The sequence below is a fragment of the Vidua chalybeata genome, chromosome 31, assembly GCF_026979565.1.
Source record: "Vidua chalybeata isolate OUT-0048 chromosome 31, bVidCha1 merged haplotype, whole genome shotgun sequence".
Taxonomy (NCBI): domain Eukaryota; kingdom Metazoa; phylum Chordata; class Aves; order Passeriformes; family Viduidae; genus Vidua; species Vidua chalybeata.
Window position 1 is genome coordinate 71,222 of NC_071560.1, and position 21,279 is coordinate 92,500.

Genomic DNA, 21,279 nt, shown 5'->3' on the forward strand with positions numbered 1-21,279 from the left:
CAATGAGAGAATGCGATGGACAAGAGCCAGCCAATCCGAGAGAGCGGGGCTGATGACTCACCAGTTGCCGGGCAGACCCGCAGCAGGCAGTGTTCCCCACCTGGACCCCACCCTCCGTGCCCAGTCCCGACCCCGCCGTGTGGTCCCCCCAAGTCCCTCCCCACCGCCCCCCATAACCTGGACTGGGCTTAACTGGGAAGCTTTACTGGGAAGACTGGGAGCAGGCGGGCAGGGGCAGAGTGACAGCAGGGCTGGGGGGACACACGACCGCCCCAAAATCATCGTGGGGACAGAGCAGGGGGTCCTGTCCGGGCCCGAGGCCACGGGGAGCGGCTGCGGGCGCCGGCGGCTCAGGAGCTGTGTGGGCAGAGAAAAGGGGGTGACAGCGGGCTGGGGCCCTGGGAAGAGCACACACGCTCTGGGGGAGGGGGGCCACGACCCCCGGAACCCCCCTGACCTTCTTGTGCAGGCAGAAGCCGAACCGCAGTGCCAGGAAGACAAAGCCCAACTCTGAGTCTCCGATCCCTGTGGGCGTCTTGCTGCAGGCGGCGTCTGGCGGCATCTCTGGGGGGTCTGCAGGAGTCAGGACCCCCCAAAACCTCTCACGGACACCCCAAGCCCCTCCAAGCTCCCTCCCGATCACTCCCAGCCCACCCAAGACCCCCTGAAACCTCCCCCCCGATCCCTTCCCAACCTCCCCAGCACTCACCAAAGCCCCTCCCATTCCCATCAGGATCCCACAGCCCCTTTCCAGTTGTCCCCTACAGCCCCAGGACCTCCAAATCCTCTCCCAATCCCTTCCCAGCCCCACCAGGACTCACCCAGACCCCTCCCAGTCTCTTCCCAGCACAACCAACCTCATTCCAGGCCTCCCTTAGCCATCCCCAATCTCCTTCCAGCTCCTCCAGGCTCACTCCAGTCCCTCCCAATTACACCCAGGTCCCCCAAACTCCCTCCCAGTGCCCACCAGGACCCCCAGAACCCCATCCCACCCTCCCCAGTATCCTCCAAACCCCTTCTTAGCCCTTCCAGACCCCCCAGCCCCTCTCCCAGCTGAAACCAGGCTCTCTCCAACTCCCTCCCAGTAGTTCCCAGCACATCCCAGTGGCTCTGGCAGCGCCCCCAATTCCTCCCCCGTACCCCAGTGGCGGCTCAGGGGGTGCTCCAGGCTGACGTGCTCGACCTGGCAGGTGCAGGTGAGCCCGTGCCAGGGGGGGGTTTCCAGCAGCACCAGGAGCTGGTAGGTCCAGTCCTTGTTGGGACCATGTCGGTGGCCACCACAGAGAGCTCCTGCTGGCCCTGGAGCCACCTCAGCTGGGTGCGGGCAGGGTAGAAATCCATCAGGGAGCAGCCCCGGCTGGGAGCTCGAGTGCACCAGCGAGATGGATACGCTGGGGGGCACTGGGAGAGTTTGGGGACAGACTGGGATCAGTTGGGGGGAACTGGGAGAGAGAGGGGAGGGGTGGGGTGGCCTGGGGAGGGACTGGGAATGGACTGGGAGGGAGTGGGAATGGACTGGGAAGGGAGTGGGAATGGACTGGGAAGGAGTGGAGTGGCACTCAGAGAGATGGGAGGGGATGGGGTGGGCACTGGGAGAGAAGGTGGAGGTCTAGGAGTGAACTGGGAATGAACTGGGAATGGACTTGGAGGGGCTGGGGCGGCACTGGGAGGAACTGGGAATGAAGTGCGCGGCACTGGGAGGCCGAGTCCAGAGCGGGGCACTCGGCGGTGCGGGTCTGCCTGGCAACTGATGAGTCATCAGAGACACGCGCTCTGATTGGCTGAGAGGCGGCAGCGCCACGCTAGGCTGAGATGGACAGCCGGGAGGCACTGGCAGAGACTGGGATGGACTGGGAGAGCCACGGGGGGCAGTGGCAGGGACAGAAGGTCTCGGGGATGGGCACAAGGAGGGCTGAGGGCTCTGGGGCGATTCCCAGTGAGGTTTTGAGGGCCTCCAGGGTCATTGCCATGGCAGGGCCGGAGGGGACGCGCTCTGCCCCCCACTCACCTCGGTGCTCCAGGAAGAACGGGCTGAGATACTCGTAGTTGTACGGGCAGAGCCAGTCCAGTGAGATACTCGTAGTTGTACCGGCAGAGCCAGTCCACCCCAGTCCTGTTTTGCTCCTTAACGTGTGGGTCGCTGTTCCAGTACCTGGCTGCTGTCTCCCCATAGAGGGTGAACCCCAAAAGGTGCCACACGGTTGCTGCATTTTTAGAGTTCCTCTTGGATCCTTTGGGCCATAGGCTGTGCCTGGGAGGGTTCTTTGTGCTCCTTTGTGACACAGGAGAACCTTCCAGGCGGTTTCCGCGTGAGCTGCTGCTGTGATGTCACAGGAACACTGCCACGACCCCGTGGTGTTCCCGTTGCTGTGGGACACGGAGGCCTCAGTGTCCAGAGTGGCTGTGGGCACTGCTCCTTGCCGGAGGATCCTCCTGCCTGAGGCATTCTCAGCAGCCAGCCCACCTCTGACGGGTCTCCTTCTGTGCTTGCAGGGCTACAGTCAGCAGACGTGTGCAGCGCAGCCAAAATGATCCAGCACGTGGTTGCTGCAGTTTGCACGCTGTACTCTGTGGCGTATTTGGGGTATTTTTTAACCCACTTGGCACGTAAGTCGAGGTTTCCCCTCGGTGCTGTGGCTTTGGGCTTGCTGTGTGCTTTCTGTTCTTCCTCTGGACCCGAGTTGGCTTTGTAAACCAAATTGCCATGAAGACACCATTGGTTTGGGAGAGCTCCTGCCAGCAGCTGCAGCTGAAAAAGGGGGTGTCTGCAGCCAGCGGGGCGTGCACAGCATTTGCAATGAGCCCTGGGGGGTTCTGTTCCCTCAAGCGGGGAGTCTGTGGCAGCAGAGCCTGGAACTCCCTCCGTTTGCTGGTGCAGCCAAGAACTGACCTGTTCTCTTGCTGTGTGAAGGGACTGTGGCTCCTGCAGGGACGCTGTGAAAGCAAAATGCTCTCTCGGGGTTGCCTTGCTCCGTGGCATTTCCCACCACAGGCAGTTTTTTTCCTGACAGCATCTGGTTCATGTTCCCTCTTCCCTTGCAGGGCACCTCATGTGTGGATCCCGAGCAGCTCCTCCTTCGGTGAGTGAGGAAGGAACCTTTGGTGTTTGGAATTGTGCAGCAAGTTGTGAGCTCGGCATGTGGCAGCCGAGTGCCAGCCTGGGAGGCAGAAGGAAAGTGAGCCACTGAGGAACAGGAGGTGGAGCTTCCTTTGTTCCAGAGTGACTCATTATAAGAGACCTCTGGGGAGCGCGGCGAACAGGAGCAGGCAAACAGCGTCACAGCAGTTTGGTCACAGCAGTTTGGTCACAGCAGTTTGCGCAGCAGTTCGTGCAGGCAGGGCAAGCAGGCAGGGTTGCAGGTTCTTGCTAGTTTGGTGAAGTATTTTTTTTATTGGTTGATTGATCTTGGGCTTTCTCCTAAGCAATGGTTCTAACCCGGTCAAAATCTGTGGTTGGTACAGGTGTATGTGACCAAGTAAAGCCCTCCAAAAAGGATGTGTCTGTACAGACCCATTCCTGCCTGAAGTGTTTGAGCTTATCAGTGGCTTCAGGGGGTGTTGTGAAGGAGGGCTGCTTACCGTGTGAACAAGTGAATGACCTCCTCTCGCTAGTGGCCGAGCTTAGGGAGGAAGTTGAAAGATTAAGGAGTATCAGGGATAGTGAAAGGGAAATAGACTGGTGGAGTTCAGCCCTTACATCTTTAAGGGAGGCCCACCAGGAGTCAGAAGGCTCATATGTCTCTCATTCTCAGGCAATAGAGGGGCACCTGGTAGATGAAGGGGAGTGGAAATGGGTCCCTGCTCGGGGTGGTAATAACAAAAATCCCTCCTGCCCCCCATCCCCTAGCCAGTTGCCACTTCAGAATAGGTATGAGGCCCTAGATCTAGACAGCCAGACGGATGACTTAGAAGAAAATTATCTACCCAGTGAGCCTCCCAATTATGACTCGTCTAAAAAATCGATTACCACCTCTAATGTCAAGAAAAAAAGAAGGGTAATTGTAGTGGGTGATTCCCTTCTGAGGGGGACAGAGGGCCCCGTATGTCGACCTGACCCATCCCACAGGGAGGTCTGCTGCCTCTCTGGGGCCCAGGTACGAAACATCACTGAGAGACTTCCTAGGCTGATTCGGTCCTCTGATTATTACCCACTGCTGATACTCCAGGCTGGCAGTGATGAGATTGAAAAGAGGAGTGTCAAGGTGATTAAAAGGGAGTTTAGGGCACTGGGTCAAGTGGTTGATAGGACAGGGTTACAGGTAGTGTTCTGCTCAGTCCCATTGGTGGCAGAGAAAAATAATGAAAGGAATAGGAAAACTCATTTCATTAACAAATGGCTCAAGGGTTGGTGCTATCGGCAAAATTTTGGATTCTTTGATCATGGAGCAACCTTTATGGCACCTGCTCTACTGGAATCAGATGGGATACATCTCTCTGTTAAGGGCAGGAGGTTTTTAGCTCATGAACTGGCAGACCTTATTGAGAGGGCTTTAAACTAGGTTTGAAGGGGGAAGGGGATGCAGCTGGGCTGTCTGGAAGCAGGCCCAAGGGTGGTAAGACTGTGTTAGGGGAGAAATCAGCAGCCCAGCTGAGATGCATGTACACCAATGCACGCAGCATGGGTAACAAACAAGAAGAGCTGGAGGCCATGGTCCAACAGCAGAGCTATGATGCAGTTGCCATCACAGAAACGTGGTGGGATGACTCACATAGTTGGAGCACTGCACTGGATGGCTACAAGCTCTTCAGAAGAGACAGAAAAGGGAGAAGAGGTGGAGGGGTGGCCCTTTATATTAGGGGGGGTTTTGGATGTCACAGGTACTGAGACTAATGATGATGAAGTTGAGTCCCTATGGGTAAAAATTAAGGGGAAGGCCACCAAGGCTGACATTCCCCTGGGAGTCTGCTATCGTCCACCCAACCAGGATGAAGAGGTGGACAACTTATTCTATAAACAACTGAACAATGTTTCAGGATCATCAGCCCTTGTTCTTGTAGGTGACTTCAACCTACCAGACATCTGCTGGGAACTTAATACAGCAGAAAAACAGCAATCTAGAAAGTTTTTAGAATGTGTGGAGCGTAACTTTTTGTCACAACTGGTGGGCAAACCCACCAGGGGAGGGATTATGTTAGACCTACTGTTCGCAAATAGAGATGGACTGGTAGGTGATGTGGAGGTTGGAGGCCGCTTGGGGCACAGTGATCATGAAATTATAGAATTCTCGATAATTGGTGAAATAAGGAGGAATATCAATAAGATCTCTACACTGGACTTCCGGAGGGCAGACTTTGGCCTATTTAAGAGACTTATTCAGAGAATTCCTTGGGAAACAGCCCTTAAAAACAAAGGAGTCCAGGAGAGATGGGTGTGCTTCAAAGCAGAGATCTTGAGGGCACAAGAACAGACTGTCCCTGTGTGCCAAAAGATGAGTAGACGAGGCAAACGTCCAGTCTGGATGAGCAATGAGGTTTTGAAGGAACTTAGAAATAAAAAAAAAGATGTATCATCTTTTTAAGGAGGGACTGATTTCTCAGGAAGTATTTAAGGGAGCTGCTAGGGCATGTAGAAAAAAAATTAGGGAGGCCAAAGCTCACTTTGAACTTAACTTGGCAACTTCTGTTAAAAATAATAAAAAAAGTTTTTACAAATATATTAATGGTAAAAGGAAGGGTATAACCAACCTCGGTTCCTTATTGGATGGAGCAGGCAAGCTAGTAACTAAAGATGAGGAAAAGGCGGAAATGCTTAATGCTTTCTTCGCCTCAGTCTTTAGTGGTAAGACAGCTTGTCCTCAAGACAACTGTCCTCAGGGGTTGGTAGGTGGTGCCAGGGATCAGAATGGTCCTCTTGTTTTCCAAGAGGAGGCAGTCAGAGAACTGTTGGGACACTTGGATATTTATAAATCAATGGAACCAGATGGGATCCACCCTAGGGTGATGAGGGAGCTGGCAGATGAGCTTGCGAAGCCGCTCTCCATCATTTATCAGGAGTCCTGGCTCACTGGTGAGGTTCCAGATGATTGGAAACTGGCCAATGTGACACCCGTTTACAAAAAAGGTAGGAAGAAGGATCCTGGTAATTACAGGCCAGTTAGCCTGACCTCAGTACCAGGTAAGATAATAGAGCAGTTCATACTGAGTGCTATCACACAGCACTTACAAGATGGCCGGGGTATCAGACCCAGTCAGCATGGGTTTACAAAGGGTAGGTCATGTCTGACCAACCTGGTCTCCTTCTATGACCAGGTAACTCGTCTGGTAGATGCAGGAAAGGCTGTGGATGTTGTCTATTTAGACTTCAGCAAGGCCTTTGATACTGTCTCCCACAGCATACTCCTGGAAAAGCTGGCAGCCCATGGCTTGGACAGGAGCACTCTTCGCTGGGTTAGGAACTGGCTGGATGGCCGGGCCCAGAGAGTGGTGGTGAATGGTGCTGCATCCAGCTGGCGGCCAGTCACCAGTGGTGTCCCTCAGGGCTCTGTGCTGGGACCAGTTCTATTTAATATTTTTATAGATGACATGGATGAGGGCATCGAGTCCTTCATTAGTAAATTTGCAGATGACACTAAGCTGGGAGCTTGTGTTGATCTATGGGAAGGGAGGAGGGCTCTGCAGAGAGACTTAGATCAGTTGGATGGATGGGCAGAGTCTAACAGTATGAAGTTTAATAAGTCTAAGTGCCGAGTTCTGCATTTTGGCCACAAAAATCCCCTACAGCGTTACAGGCTGGGGACTGTGTGGCTGGACACAGGCTGGTCCCTTTCAGGCGGAAAGGGACCTGGGGGTGCTGGTTGACAGCTGGCTGAACATGAGCCAGCAGTGTGCCTTGGTAACCAAGAAGGCCAATGGCATCCTGGCCTGCATTAGGAATTGTGTGACCAGCAGGAGCAGGGAGGTCATTCTCCCCCTGTACTCGGTGCTGGTGAGACCACATCTTGAGTGCTGTGTCCAGTTCTGGGCCCTCAGTTTAGGAAGGATATTGAGATGCTTGAGCGTGTCCAGAGGAGGGCAACGAGGCTGGTGAGGGGCTTGGAACACAAGCCCTATGAGTAACGTTTGAAGGAGCTGGGGTTGTTTAGCCTGGAGAAGAGGAGGCTTAGAGGTGACCTTATTGCTCTCTACAACTTCCTGAAGGGAGGTTGTAAACAGGTGGGGTCGGTCTCTTCCACCGAGCAGCAACTGACAGAACAAGGGGACACAGTCTCAAGCTACGTCAGGGAAGGTACAGGTTAGATATTAGGAAAAAAATTTTCACTGAAAGAAGAATAAAGCACTGGAATTGTCTTCCCAGGGAGGTGGTAGAATCACCATCTCTGGATGTGTTTAAAAAAAGACTGGACATGGCACTTGCTGCTATAGTCTAGTTGAGGTGTTAGGGCATAGGTTGGACTTGATGATCTTAGAGGTCTCTTCCAACCTCATTATTCTGTGATTCTGTGTGATTCTGTGATTCCTGTCAGTGTGCTTGCAGCAGCAAAAGGATCCCTGGCAGTTTTTTCCTTTTCTGCTGAAGAGCTTTTGAAGAGCTGCGGGTCTGGTTTTGCAGGCAGAGGATTGCTTGCTGGCTTTAGCCATGGTGGAATATCTAATTCCCTACAATAAGTGGCAATGTCGACTTTAGCCCATTGTTGGTTTGAACAGCTCCAAACCCAATTTCTGCTTAGTGCAGCTGGATGTGCAGCTGAGGATAAAGAAGGTGATAACTGAGACAGAAGTTCCCGTCCCTCACGCTGCCGTCTGTCCACAGGGCACAAAAGCAGCACCAGCACCTCCTCTGGCTCCCTCTGCTTCCAAAGAGGAGGCCAAAGAGGAGGAAGAGAGCAGTGAGCTTCCCGCTGTTCTGGGGGACGATGGTGAACTTCCCTCAGTGCCGGGAGATGAGGGTGAACTTCCCGCTGTTCTGGGAGATGAGGGCAAACATCCCGCGGTGTGGGAATACAACGGCGAGGCTCCCGCGGTGGGGGACAAGGACAGTGGACATCTCCTGGCGTGGGATGAGGACGGTGGATGTCCCCTGGTGTGGGACAAGGATGGCCACGCTCCCATGGTGTGGGATGAGGACGACGGACATCTCCCAGTGTGGGATGAAGACAGAGCACATCCTGTGGCTTGGGAAGAGGAGGGTGAACTTCTCCCAGCATGGGAAGTGGACAGTGAATGTCCCGTGGCTTGGAAAGATGATGGTGAACCTGCAGCGTTTTGGGAAGAGGATGGAGAACCTCCCTGTGCTTGGGAAGAGGACACTGAACCTCCCTCGGCTGTGGGATCCTGGGCTGAACATTCTGCCAGCAGCACAGCCCTGCAGCCAGAGGGGAGATGGGAGTGGTGCCTGATGCAGCTGAGTACGTCTGCTCTGTTCCTGTGTGCCAGAGCAGGCTGCTGTGTGTGTGTCTCGGCATCAGCTGCACCCAGTGTTGCTCTGCAGCTGAATGTCCCAGGGCCATTGATTGTCCTTCCCCAGCTGAGACCAAGGGGCTGATGGCCCCAGGGAGGGGGGCTGCATTCTGGCTCTGCTGCAAGGCGGGGTCTCACTCTGGGAGGGAGCGTCTTCCACGTGGTTACTTCTGCACAAGCAGGTCCAGGTGTTGTGCTGGTGCAGGACCAAGTGAGAAGTCAGGAGAGCTCCAAGCACCTCCAGACACTGGGGTACCATCCTGCTGTCTCCCAGTCCTGATCAGAATTGATAACTGTGCTCAGAAGGCACCATCAAAGGCCCTGAGGCTGGCAGTGTCCTGCCTGCAGCAAGGAGCAGGACCTGGAAGATCTTCTGTCCCTGGTATTGGGTTGCCTAAAAGAGCACTCACCATCTGGTGACTGTCAGAAACCAGTTCTCAAGGAGATTTCTTTCAAATATTTTGCTTAAAAAAATATCCTCCGGTCAGGATTATCAACCTAATGGTTTAGAAACAGAAACCAGAGATGAACTAATAAGTGCTCTGTTCTAGCACAGGCAGTAGAGCCCATACATTCAGTAACAGACACAGAGCTGATGCACTCTGGGGGAAAATGCATCACCTGCCTGATGGCAGAGCCCTTGTGGATCCTGCAGGTCTTAGGCAGGAAATGGAAAAGGATGAAATGCATTCTTTCCCAGTTCTTTAGACACCCAGTGCTCACCCTGGGCTTTGAACTAAAGCAGTTCAGCGTGGACATTTGGGATTTGCTCCAGCCCAATTCCTTCATGTTGGGTCTCAGTTTTCTCTTGCACACCTTGCATGGCAGAGGGCTGGTGGCTGCTGCGCTGTTGTTGGAAGGGTTGATGCACCCAGGTGTTTGTGAACGCTACAGGCAGCAGAGATCTCCTGTCTGGGCTGGCTTTCACTGCCAGGGCCTAAAGCGCTGCCTCTTTCTTCTCTGCTGTTTTGTCTCCAGGGCTTTCGGAACCGTTTCTAAAGGACTCGACAGGGCCACAGGAGGAGAGGTCTGTGTCAACGCGCCCAGCACGTCTGGCAGCTCTCCAGGGCTTTCCCCTCTGCTGGGAGCTGTGGCTGCAGCTTTGGGGGCCAGCAGAGCTTTCCTGCACAGGCTGCTCCTCTGAAGGCAGAGCAGTGTCAGGCTGCAGAGCACAGCTGGGACAGACTTGGTCCTTCTGAAGTGCCCAAAGGAATGCAAGGAGGGCAGCGGTGTCTGTCAGAGCAGGACACGCTGGCTTGGTCTTCATATCTAAAAGTGTGAATGCATCAGTGCTGGAGACTGAGGCCCAATTTATCTTCCCTGTTTAGAGAGACATCCTGCTTGGGCTCAATTTGGGGTTTTAGTTCCACTTCAGCTGTTCACAGAGAGAGAGGGAGAGAAATGAGAAGATGGATGTCCAGAGCAAAGCTCTCTCCTAAACCCTGCAGTTGTGTCTGGCTCTGGGGTCAGTGACAGCCTGTGACAGGGATCACCTGAGCAATGGATGTGCGTGTTTGCTTTGCTGTGCAATCCCAACCAGAGCAGTTGCATCTGAAATCATGACCAAATCCCATAGAACTGCTGAAGGGTTCCTGGCTGTTCTGCTCTGTTTTCACAGAACCAGAATTACCTCCTGCTTGCAAAATGTGTTTGAATAATAATGAGAGTGTTGAGGCCATTTGAGAAGACTGTAGGTGCAGAGAATGTTGTTAGAGCTTGGAGGCTGACAGCTGTGGGGCCATTTGTGCAGAGCTTGCAAGGCCAAATGTCTCAGGCCATGTGTCCTGTCAGCAGCCCCAGCGAGCAGAGCAATGGGCTGTGGGAATGGCGCTTGCTGAGCTCTGGTGTCCCATCCCAAGGCAGTTTGGCACAGCCCAGCTCCGTCGCTCCAAAAAGACTCGCTCCGTGTTGGCTGCGGCCTCCTGCCACAGACTCCTCCAGTTAAAGGTCTGCAATGTCCCTTCAGGTGGCCATAAAGAAAATGAGTCTCAGAGGGCAGAACAGGGGACGAGCTGTGAATGAGCTCCTGCTCCTGAAGGACAAGAAGAACCCCAACATTGTCAACTCTTTGGACAGCTGAGTGCTTCAGGCCTTATCCCGTGCCCAGGCCCTGCCTTAACCTTTCCTGGCATCCGTACTCTGCAGCCTGATTTGAAAATGCCTGACCCTGCCATATCTTCCCAAAACAACAGCCTGGCAGTTCACTCCCTCCATGTGCTTTCGTTGCTTTGGTTTGGTTTTTCTTTCAAGTTGACCCTGTTTTCTGTGTCTTACAACAAGTGCTGATAAACCGCAGCAGAAATTATTTCCCTTCTTCTTCCCAGCCCTTTTCCATTGCTGCAGATGCCAGGAAGACCAGGTTCTTGTTTCCAGAAATGCCTCATTTGCCCATTTGTCACTGGCCTTGCCTGTTTCTGAAGGGACTTTCTGAAAGGTTTTCTGACCCCTTTTGTCCCAAGTGCTGCACGGCCTCCTCCCCTGGATAAGCCTGGGAGTTGTGTTGCCTTGTTCTGGAGGGAACGGTGGAACTGATGAGTTCAGAAGCTGAACCAGCTGGGGGGCCAGTGTTGTGGTTCCACATTGATCTGGGCTGTTGCTAAACTGCATTTTTCACCTGCTTGCCATCTAAGGCCTCTCCTTTCTCACAGATGTCTCCTCCTTTAGACTGTGCAGATTCCAAGGGCTGTGCAGCCTGGTAGGAATGTCTCTCCATCTGATCCTGTCCTCACTGACAAGTGACCTGGAAACAAAACTCCACTCCAGGCTTTTCCATGGGGGAATTGAGCACTGCACATCGGTCTCCATGCCATTGTTTTCCTCTTCCAGCTTCCTTGTTGACAGAGATCTCTGGCTGGTGATGGAATACATGGATGGAGGAACTTTGCAGGACGTTGTCAGACAGACACGCAAGGCTGAAGGAGAGATGGCAGCTGTCAGTCGGGAGGTGAGGGATCCTGCTTGTGACTGCCGTGCCTTGGACACGATGGTCCTTCCCAACAGGGCGTGAGAACAGGAGTGGCTCCATGCTCAGGGCTTTGTTTCTCTGTTGTTTCTATGAGCTGGAGAAGAAAGAGCCCCTGCAGTGAACGGCCTGCCAGCAGCACTGCACTTCTCCTCTGTTCTTGTTCTCTTTCCTGCTGTTGTGGTCCTCTCTGTCTGTTTTGGATTTGATGTGCTGTTCTCAGCTTTGCCTTGAGCCGTTTGCCTGGAGCTTGTCTGCACTGCACTCCTGGCCTGTCACAGCAAAGTTGCTGCTGGCAGAATTCGAAACTGTCCTTTCTTGTGTGATATATTCCGGCCATTGGTTTTTACCCTCGTGTTTCTTGCTCTCTCTCAGTGTCTGCAGGGCCTGGATTTCCTCCATGCGAACCGGGTGATCCACAGAGATCTGAAGAGCTCCAACATCCTTCTGGGAATGGACGGCTCTGTCAAGCTGGGTGGGTGTTCCTGGCCAGGCACGGCGCTCCTGGGCTGCGGCTGTGGGGCTGCTTCACAGTGACAGCCAGAGCCCCACAAGGGCTGCTGGGGGCACTGCCCGGCCCCTGCTGCCAGCTGAGAGCGGTTGCCCCTGCAGAGAGCTCAGGAGAGGAGCAAGCTGTCAGGAGTGCCTTTGCTCTGGGAATGGCCCTTCCAGAGGGGCAGGAGTTGGAATCTAAAGCTTCAAGGGAATCAGTAAAAGCCACTGCACGAAAGCTGAGGGTTTCTTTAAGGGTCCAGTTCCATCTTTCCTTGGCTACAGCGCTGAGGATTTTTCCAGCTGACTTTACTACTGCATTCTCAGACTGAGAGTGGGGAATCTTTGTGCTTGGTTTCCTCATTCCAGCTGCCTTTGACAGTGTTTGTTTCTGTCCTCAGCTGATTTTGGCCTCTGCGCTCAGCTCAGCCCTGAGCAGGACCAGCGCAGCTCCATGGTGGGCACTGCTCACTGGATGGCCCCAGAAGTTGTCACCAGTTCTCCTTATGGCCCCAAGGTGGACATCTGGTCCTTTGGCATTGTGACCATCGAGATGGTGGAAGGAGAACCTCCTTACTTCAAGGAAACGAGGGCCATGGTAAGAGGCAAATTCTGCAGTGGTTGCAGAGGCCTGTGAGCACAGGGTGACCCTGCACTGGGAGCAGCAGCTGGAGGATTCTGCACAGGGGAAGGTGTGGCGTGGGTTTTCGCTCTCCCCGGCTGCACGCGGCTCTTGGGAGCCCGGCTGTGGCGTAGCTTCCACGTGCTGCCGGGGTTTGCTGCCGCGGGTTCCCGGACACGGCTCCGTGTCTCGGGCGCTTGGGCTGGCCAGCCTCTGTTACCGTGTGCTAGGGACCTGGCAAAGAGGTAAGGAATTTGTCCATTTACTCCGTGCTTGGCAGGAACGGTTTATTGATCACACATGGCGCGGTTCGATGGAAAGACGGAACCGCTCCTGGCACTCGCATGGGAGAAAATGGCGCCTGGGTGCCGGCGGGATAGGATTTTATGGAGGGGCGGAGCGAGAGGATCCATGGCCTGCCAGCCAATAGGGGTGGTTGCTGTGGCGGTGATGCCAGCAACAGCGACCAACCAGGGAACCCCGCAGGGGTGGGCACCGAGCCTCGGACTAAGTGGGATTGTGTGGAGTGGCAGGCACGGGGTCTCCCGGGGCCGGACGGGCAGGTGGTTACAGGAGCGGCAGAGGGAGAAGATCCGGCAGCAGGCAGCGTGGGGCCAGAAACTGCGGGGGGGAAACAACACGGGGGTTCTGTGGGATTACAGAACTTGACTTATTTTAACATAAATTAAAACCCTAATCTAAACCCAAACTCTAGGATGCAACATCTCCCCGCTTAATAAAATATAAAAAGAAAGCAGTGGTGTTGATTCAGTCTCTCGAGCGGTAGCCTCTTCTCCTAGCTTCTTCTGCTGCTGCAACTGCAGTGACTGCTACACAGGTGGAGAGGGCCTGGAGATGGTACTGGGGCTGGTTCTTCTCTGGGTGTTTGGGGATAGGGAAACTAGGGAAACAACTTTATTACAAACACAGGAACTGGGGGTATAATTGGGCTGAGGTAGTTGTGAGGGAAGTATTGGTTAGGGAGAGGTAGAATCTTTTCCTTCCTTGCAGCGTCTGCAATTGGATGCAACCCCTAGGTTGGTGGGATCACAGGTTGCATCCACTGGCACCGTATCACTCTGACTCACTGACTGCTCTGCTGTGTATGGTTTAACATGCCTCCTAGGGATCCACTTGACTCCTGAAGGCGTGGACACACAGGCGTATCCCCGTCCCCAAGTCAAAAGTGGAAATGGACCCTGGATTTCTTTAGAGTCCGGATCCCTCACTAACACTGGAGGTCGCTCCTCTGGCTGGAGCTCCTGATGTTGTTTGAAGTGCCTCAGGGCTGGCGGTTCCGGTCTGTCAAAAGAACAGTTCAGGAAATTGATGGTAAACAATGCCTTGCAGAGCCTCTCGTGCGGTGACAGCACTCGCACATCCTTTCGCTGTTTTTTGAGGACTTGCTTTAGAGTCTGGTGGGTTCTCTCTATTATGGCCTGGCTGGTGGGGGAGTGGGGGATCCCAGTTTTATGTTGAACCCCCCAATCTTGCAGGAAGCTGTGGAACACTCTGGAAGTATAGGCTGGACCATTTCTGTTTTAATTGTGGCTGGGACCCCTAAGGTGGCAAAGGCCTGGACAAGATGTTTCCTGACGTCTGTGGCCCTTTCCCCTATGTGTGCTGAAGCAAAAACTGCCCCCGAGAAGGTGTCCACAGTTACATGGACATTCTTGAGCTTACCAAACTCAGGGACCTTGGTGACATCCATTTGCCACACCTCACAACTGCGGAGACCTCTGGGGTTTACACCTCCTCCTAGTGTTGGTAAAGCTGCCTCCTGACAGTTGGGGCATGAGGCCACAATTTCTCTGGCTTGGTCACGCCGCAGATTGAACTGGCGTACCAGCCCTGGAGCATTCTGATGGAACTGCTGATGGCTCAGCCTGGCCTGCTCGACTATGCTCGGCTGGCCTCCTACTTGCACAGGGGCTGCCAAGGCGTCTGCTCTGCAGTTTCCCTCGGCAATAAAGTGTGGGAGATCCGTGTGTGATCTCACATGTACTACATAAAAGGGATGCTCACGGTTAGAAACTAGGTGTACTAATTTTGAGAGCAACCCAAAGATGACCTGATTTGGCACCTCCTTTACAACTGCATGTTCAGCTCTAGACACTGCTCCAGCTACATATGCCGAATCTGTTACCAAATTAAACGGCTGTTCAAACCTCTCAAAAGCTCTCACTACAGCATCCAACTCAGCCACTTGTGGGGAACCTTCTACTACCTTAATATCTGATTCCCACACCTGAGTCTCTGGGCCCCTCCAAGTCACCACTGACTTGTGGGACTTTCCTGACCCGTCCGTGAATACTGTTAGTGCTCGGAGGGGTTTTTTGCTCTGTAATTCTTTGGGTAACAATTTGAATTCAGTATTGAACAAATAATGGCCAGGATGTCCAATTTTAATTTGGCCTGAGAAGCTGTCTAGAGCGAACTGTAAATTCTCATTCTGCCTTAGCAGGTGTTCAAAAGCCTCCTTGGTCATCTTCCCCGTGGATGTTTTGATGGGGAGATGGATACATGTAAAGTCACAGCCAGCTAGTACTTGCAGACGAGCCCTGGCCCGTATTATGAGCTGCGCCATCAGCTCCTGTGGCCTGGTGATACTCTTGGACTGCCTGTGGCCAAGGAACACCCACTCTATTATTAAGAGGGGGTCCCGCTGACCCTTGTCCCACTGAAATATCACACCATACAAATGGGTCAACTCACCCAAGACGATGAATCGGAAAGGCAGCCCTGGTTGGCAACAGTGGGCCTGCCTGCTCGCGATGGCTTTCTGGACCTTCTCGAGCGCTGCTCTGGCCTCTCGGGTCAGGACTCTCGGGGAACCTAAACTCTCATCCCCCTCCCTTTCTGCTAACAAATCGAAGAGGGGGGATAGTTCCCCCGTAGTGAGTCCCAGCCATGGCCTGATCCAATTTAATGACCCGCACAGGCGCTGGAGATCATTCAGCGTCTTGGGGTTATCGTTTATCTGTATCAGTTGGGGCCTGATCATCCGGTTGTTAATTTCCAGGCCCAGATACTTCCAGGGTGGCAGCAACTGTACCTTCTCTTTCTGTAACTCAAATCTGGCCACCGACAAGGCCCTAACAGTGTCCTCCAGTGCTACTTGCAGGATCTTGCTGTCAAGGGCACAAATCAGCACATCATCCATGTAATGATAGAAAATACAGGATGTCCACTTGGCACACATTGGGGATAGAACCCTAGCGACATACCACTGGCATATAGTAGGGGAACATTTGAAACCCTGTGGTAGTACTGTCCAGTGGTAGCGCTTCATTGGGGCTTCTCTGTTGATGGAAGGCACAGAGAATGCAAAACGGGAAGCATCATCCGGATGGAGTGGGATTTGGAAGAAACAATCTTTAATGTCAATTACAGCCAAATTGTAATTCTGGGGTAGCATAGATGGAGATGGCATACCCGGTTGGAGGGAGCCCATATCTTGCACTGCCTCATTAATTTTTCTCAAATCGTGGAGGAGTCGCCACTTGTCTCTCCCCATTTTTTTTATTACAAACACAGGAGAGTTCCAGGGACTGTTTGTTACTACAAGGTGCCCTTTTTCTAACTCCTCGTTAACCAATTTTGTGAGCGCCTGCAGCTTCTGCTTACTCAGCAGCCACTGCTCCACCCAGATGGGCTTATCTGTGAGCCATGTTACTTTCTGTGTGGGGCGCTCTTCAGTGGCCGCACCAAAAAATGTTGGGGGACCGGAAATTCTAATTTGGCTCCCCACTGCGACATGGCATCTCTCCCCCATAATGTAAATTTGCAGTCGATCACGAATGGACGCACTGAGGCCAGCAGCCCATTCAGACCCTTAATTTGGACAATGATTTTAGATTGTCTTGCCGGCTGTGGCCCGCCTAGTCCTAAGACTGGTGTGGCCACGCTTTGCAGCTCCCAGTGTGACGGCCACTTGTGTAGTGGGATGACCGTCACGTCTGCCCCTGTGTCCAACATCCCCTGTAGATGTACAGATCGCCCCTCGCATTTGAGTTTGCACCATACGAGGGGTTTTTCCTCTCCCAACTTCCCAGCATAAAACACTGAGAGTTCCAGGTCATTGCACAGAGCACGAGGAATGGGAATTGCCTGTGCAATTGCCTGACCTCTAGGCAGGAAGAGGGGGGGGTGGCCACAGCGTGCCGCGAGATAGAAGAGCCTCGGATTGAGGGTGGAGATTACTGGAGGGACTTCTATCTCCAGTGGAGTGCTCTTTGTGTCCCCAACAACGAGGTACCTGCAGTTTAAGAGATCTTCCTTTCTCCTGGTCTCACAGCAGCAGATGTGCGATAGAAGCTCTGCATCTGCTATGAAAAACTGCCAGTCCTGGGAACGGAAATGAACAGAGTTAGTGAGTCGGAGTCGATAAGGCTCCCGGTTGTCACTAGTTGAGAGGCAGCCGCTTACTGATGGTACTAGATGGTGCATTGCGGCTCCTCTTGCAGCACCGCGACTTGCCTCATTTTTGTCTGAACGCGCGGCAAGTGCGTGTTCATGGGTCAGTTTTTTGGACCGTGGGGTTCCCATCCCCTCACCCCCCTCCCGCAGCCCTGGGTGGCACAGTCCCTAGAAGTGGGCATTGAGCTTGGAAGTGTCCCTCCTGATGGCAATGGTAACACCAGCGTGTGGATGGAAATCGCTTCAGTGCTGGGTTCCTTGAAGGAGCAGCAGCCGAGGCAACTTGCTTGTCTTTTTTCTTTGGGACCTCCTCCTCATCCATCAGGTGCGCCTTCAGCGTGCATTCCTCGATGATCTGGCTGAAGGTTGGCGGTGGTGAAGCCAGCATTGACATGATGACTCTTTTGCACATGGCGTTGGCATTCATGTGCACCACTTCTAGGATCATTCCTTCTCGGCGTTCAGGTACCTCTATGCATCTCTCCACAGCTGCCCGGACCCGATCTACAAAATCTAACATAGGCTCCCCGGCTTGCTTGACTGCCGTGTAGGGTATCCCCGGATCCCTGGCGGGTATGCCCAGGAACGCACGCTCTGCTGCACCCCTGGACATGTCCAACACAGCTGTGGGAATTCCCCAAGCTTGCAGTCGCCCCTCACTCCATTCTCCCCCGCCCACAAGATGGTCTAGGGTGATTTGCTCTTCCGCAAAATCCAGGCCATAAGGCCCCTCGTGAATTTCGGGAAGCAAGTCTGCCGCTAGCCTTTTCCACCTCCTCTCTCACAGGTCGTATTCAGATGGGAGAAGCAGGCAGTTGAATAGATGCTTAAGGTCAGCCGGCACTACAGTTTTAGATGTTAAAGTGGCTTTTAGACTCCCTTTAAAAAAAGGACTTTTTCTGCCAAATTTTTGTAATGTCTTGCAGACCTCTTTGACTGAATCGTAGGAGAGGGGAGTCCACGTAGGGTTTTCCCCTCCCCTTGTGTAGGGGACTGGAGTGTGGATCAACTGCTCGATCTCATGGACAGGGCTCCGTCGCACCCCCCTCCTCCCTGTCCCCCCCCTCCCCCCACCCTAGGTCTCCGAGGAGCAGGAGGACGTGGGGGCAGAACGCGAGGGAGAGGACAGGCAGAGCGGGGAGAATCCTCCTCCTCGGAAGGTGGGGAGGAGGCTACTGAGCCCTCCGGCTGGGAGAGGGCGGGGCTGCTGACGCGGCAGGTAGAGCATGCGAGGAGGGAACGCCTACGCCTACCCGAGGAGGGGCAGGGGGAGGGGTGGCAACCCGATGCCTTGAGTGGGCGGTGCCCACGCCCACCGAGAAGCAGGAGGGGGTGGGGTCATAGGGAACAAAGGGAAGAAAGGGATTGTGGGAAGGAGAGACCCTGCCATGTGGCCGCCCTCCATCTTGGGAAGACAAAGAGATCGACCACGTGGCCTCGGCCTCCTCAGAGGAACAAAGAAAGGGGTTCAAAGAAACAGAACTGCGCGGGGTATCGCTGAAACTGGGATTTTCAGCTGGAAAAAAGGGATTGGAAAAGGGGTTTAGGGTCGTGACCTCAGTGAATCGACCGATCTCGCTAAGGCGGGGATGCCGGGGTGGCTTGGGGGAGCCAGGAGCACGGTCCACGTTTGTGGAGCTGCCCTGCGTCTCAGATCGATGGGGTGCCCCCCCCTGCCCACCCGACAACCACCGGACAAATTTCTTAACTAATTTTTTTGGGTAGGGGCCCTTCACCAAAAGGATTTCCTTAACTTGGGAATAAAATTCCTTTTGTTGGGCAGATAGCACGGTCCCCATGCTTCTTCCACCCAACCCACCTCACCCCTGGGGCAGTAAAAAGGAAAAAAAGCAAAAAAACGCAGGCAACTCCAGCGGCTGCCGTTCGTGCTGCGTGCCGCACGTCCCAACCTCGGGAACACGGCCAGCCCTCCCCGTATTAGCTGGACACGTTTCCACGACTAATACTTACCAGACTGAAATCTCTGCAAAGAAAAGCTGCCACCAGGGTCCGGGAGTCCCAAGAAGTGTCCTTTCTGCTGCCCTCTTGACTGCGAAAGTTTGCACTTCCTGTCCCACGCAGGACACACTGTCTGGTCCCCCGTGGGCGACGGAGACTTCACTGACGTACTTTAGAGAGCCCCTGCTCTCGGTTTCTGTCCGGCACGGAGCTCTGATCTGGCGCGGACCGCTGCCCATTCTGGCTTGGCGACGGCGCTCCCCCCTTGGTGGCGGCACGGCTCCAAGCCAGCGGCAGTGGCTCCCGGTGCTGTTCCTGGAGCTCCGCGGTGAACCTCCGTCCACGCGATCAGCTGAGCGCTGGCCTCGGCCCCGCATTTGGGCGCCAATTGCGACGTGGGTTTTCACTCTCCCCGGCTGCACGCAGCTCTTGGGAGCCCGGCTGTGGCGTAGCTTCCACGTGCTGCCGGGGTTTGCTGCCGTGGGTTCCCGGACACGGCTCCGTGTCTCGGGCGCGTGGGCTGGCCAGCCTCTGTTACCGTGTGCTAGGGACCTGGCAAAGAGGTAAGGAATTTGTCCATTTACTCCGTGCTTGGCAGGAACGGTTTATTGATCACACATGGCGCGGTTCGATGGAAAGACGGAACCGCTCCTGGCACTCGCATGGGAGAAAATGGCGCCTGGGTGCCGGCGGGATAGGATTTTATGGAGGGGCGGAGCGAGAGGATCCATGGCCTGCCAGCCAATAGGGGTGGTTGCTGTGGCGGTGACGCCAGCAACAGCGACCAACCAGGGAACCCCGCAGGGGTGGGCACCGAGCCTCGGACTAAGTGGGATTGTGTGGAGTGGCAGGCACGGGGTCTCCCGGGGCTGGACGGGCAGGTGGTTACAGGAGTGGCAGAGGGAGAAGATCCGGCAGCAGGCAGCGTGGGGCCAGAAACTGCGGGGGGGAAACAACACGGGGGTTCTGTGGGATTACAGAACTTGACTTATTTTAACATAAATTAAAACCCTAATCTAAACCCAAACTCTAGGATGCAACATCTCCCCGCTTAATAAAATATAAAAAGAAAGCAGTGGTGTTGATTCAGTCTCTCGAGCGGTAGCCTCTTCTCCTAGCTTCTTCTGCTGCTGCAACTGCAGTGACTGCTACACAGTCTAGGATGCAACAGGAAGGGAATTCCCAGAGGACTCGAGCCTCAACACAGACGAATATTCTGCAGTGTCCAGCAACAATTTGCTTTGGGATTTACGCTGTTGCAGCTCTTCCGGCTGTGAGGATGACCTGAAAATGTGAAGCGAATGCATCAGCTCTTTACAATGGCTGTGGCTGCACCAGGGTTTGGATTTTTTGGTTGGCACAGAAAAATGAGCCGTGAGCAGCATCTCTGCCAGGAAGGAGAGTGCCCCTGGAGCTGGGGCTGGGAACCCGGGCTCGATGTGAGCACTTGTGGGTGTGAAGGAAGCTGGCAGGGCGCTGAGTTTGCTTTTCCTGCAGGCTCGTGCTCTGATCCGGCAGGACGGGACCCCGCAGCTGCAGGAGCCCAGGCGCCTGTCGGCTCTGCTGCGGGACTTCCTTGAGTGCAGCCTGGAGCCGGACGAGGAGCGGCGCTGGTCTGCCCAGGAGCTGCTGCAGGTGAATGCCAAGCGGCTGCAGGGGAAGCAGCAGCGCCAGGGAGGGGTTTTCTTGTGGGGCCCCCTCCGAGAGTCTCCAGTCTCGCTGCTTTCCACACGCAAAGCAAGCAGAATCCTCGCCTGCTTTGGCTTGGCAAGGTCCTTTCCAGGGCATCTGCAACTGTTGCCCCACAACGAGCAGGGCCATCTTCCAGCAGGTCAGGTGGCTCAGAGCCCTGCCTGACCTGAGCTTGGATGTTTCCAGGGAGGAGGCACCTCCCACATCTCTGGGCACCTTCTCTCAGTGCTTCCCCACTCTCCTGGTTAAAAAATCTGCCTTCGATCTCATCTGAGCCTGCTTCCCTCTCCTGAGTTTCAGACCATTTCCCTTTGTCCTGTTGCCACAGAGCCTGAGAGGAAGTGGACTCTGGAAAGTGACGGTTCATTTCTTTCTTTTTTATCCTTTGGGCAGCACCCATTTTTATCATCAGCCAAGCCTCTCTCCAGCCTGACCCCTCTGATCACCGCAGCCAAGCAACTGAGGGAGCAGCGGAGGAGATGAAGCACTGGAGGACAGCTTTTAGCTACAGTAGTTAGTTAGGACAACTAGTTAGTCATGGTAGTTAGCAGTGCTAGTTGGTTATGGTAGTTAGGACAGCCTGTTATGGTTCTTATGACAGCCTGTTTGGTAGGGCAGTTTTTTGAATAAAAACTCCCTTAAACCTCAACTCCCTTGAGGTGTCCCTTCCTTCTCCCTCTGTGACTCAGCTGCCCGGAGCAATGTGAGGGGAGAGTGGGCCCAGCCTCGCCCAGAG

The 21,279-nt window shown here is 54.2% G+C and overlaps 2 protein-coding genes across 2 annotated transcripts in view; one reads left to right on the plus strand and one right to left on the minus strand.

Moving 5' to 3' along the window:
• Nucleotides 1-57: 57 nt before the first annotated feature.
• On the minus strand, nt 58-2,171 carry LOC128801677 (class II histocompatibility antigen, B-L beta chain-like). The gene is given in 6 exon segments (XM_053967721.1): nt 58-357; nt 458-564; nt 1,141-1,263; nt 1,266-1,351; nt 1,353-1,401; nt 2,009-2,171. Coding segments are annotated over 6 exon segments (828 nt in total).
• Nucleotides 2,172-2,482: 311 nt separating this feature from the next.
• Nucleotides 2,483-21,279, plus strand: part of LOC128801678 (serine/threonine-protein kinase PAK 3-like) — a gene marked incomplete at its 5' end in the record, with an annotated part of 19,295 nt that continues 498 nt past the window's right edge. The window contains 8 exons of the mRNA XM_053967722.1: nt 2,483-2,607; nt 3,043-3,080; nt 9,376-9,424; nt 11,224-11,341; nt 11,735-11,834; nt 12,253-12,449; nt 20,349-20,486; nt 20,937-21,279. The exon at nt 20,937-21,279 is cut by the window's right edge and continues 498 nt beyond it. Of these exons, the coding sequence (XP_053823697.1) occupies nt 2,483-2,607; nt 3,043-3,080; nt 9,376-9,424; nt 11,224-11,341; nt 11,735-11,834; nt 12,253-12,449; nt 20,349-20,486; nt 20,937-21,026 (855 nt within the window). The remainder of the gene's footprint in view (nt 2,608-3,042; nt 3,081-9,375; nt 9,425-11,223; nt 11,342-11,734; nt 11,835-12,252; nt 12,450-20,348; nt 20,487-20,936) is intronic.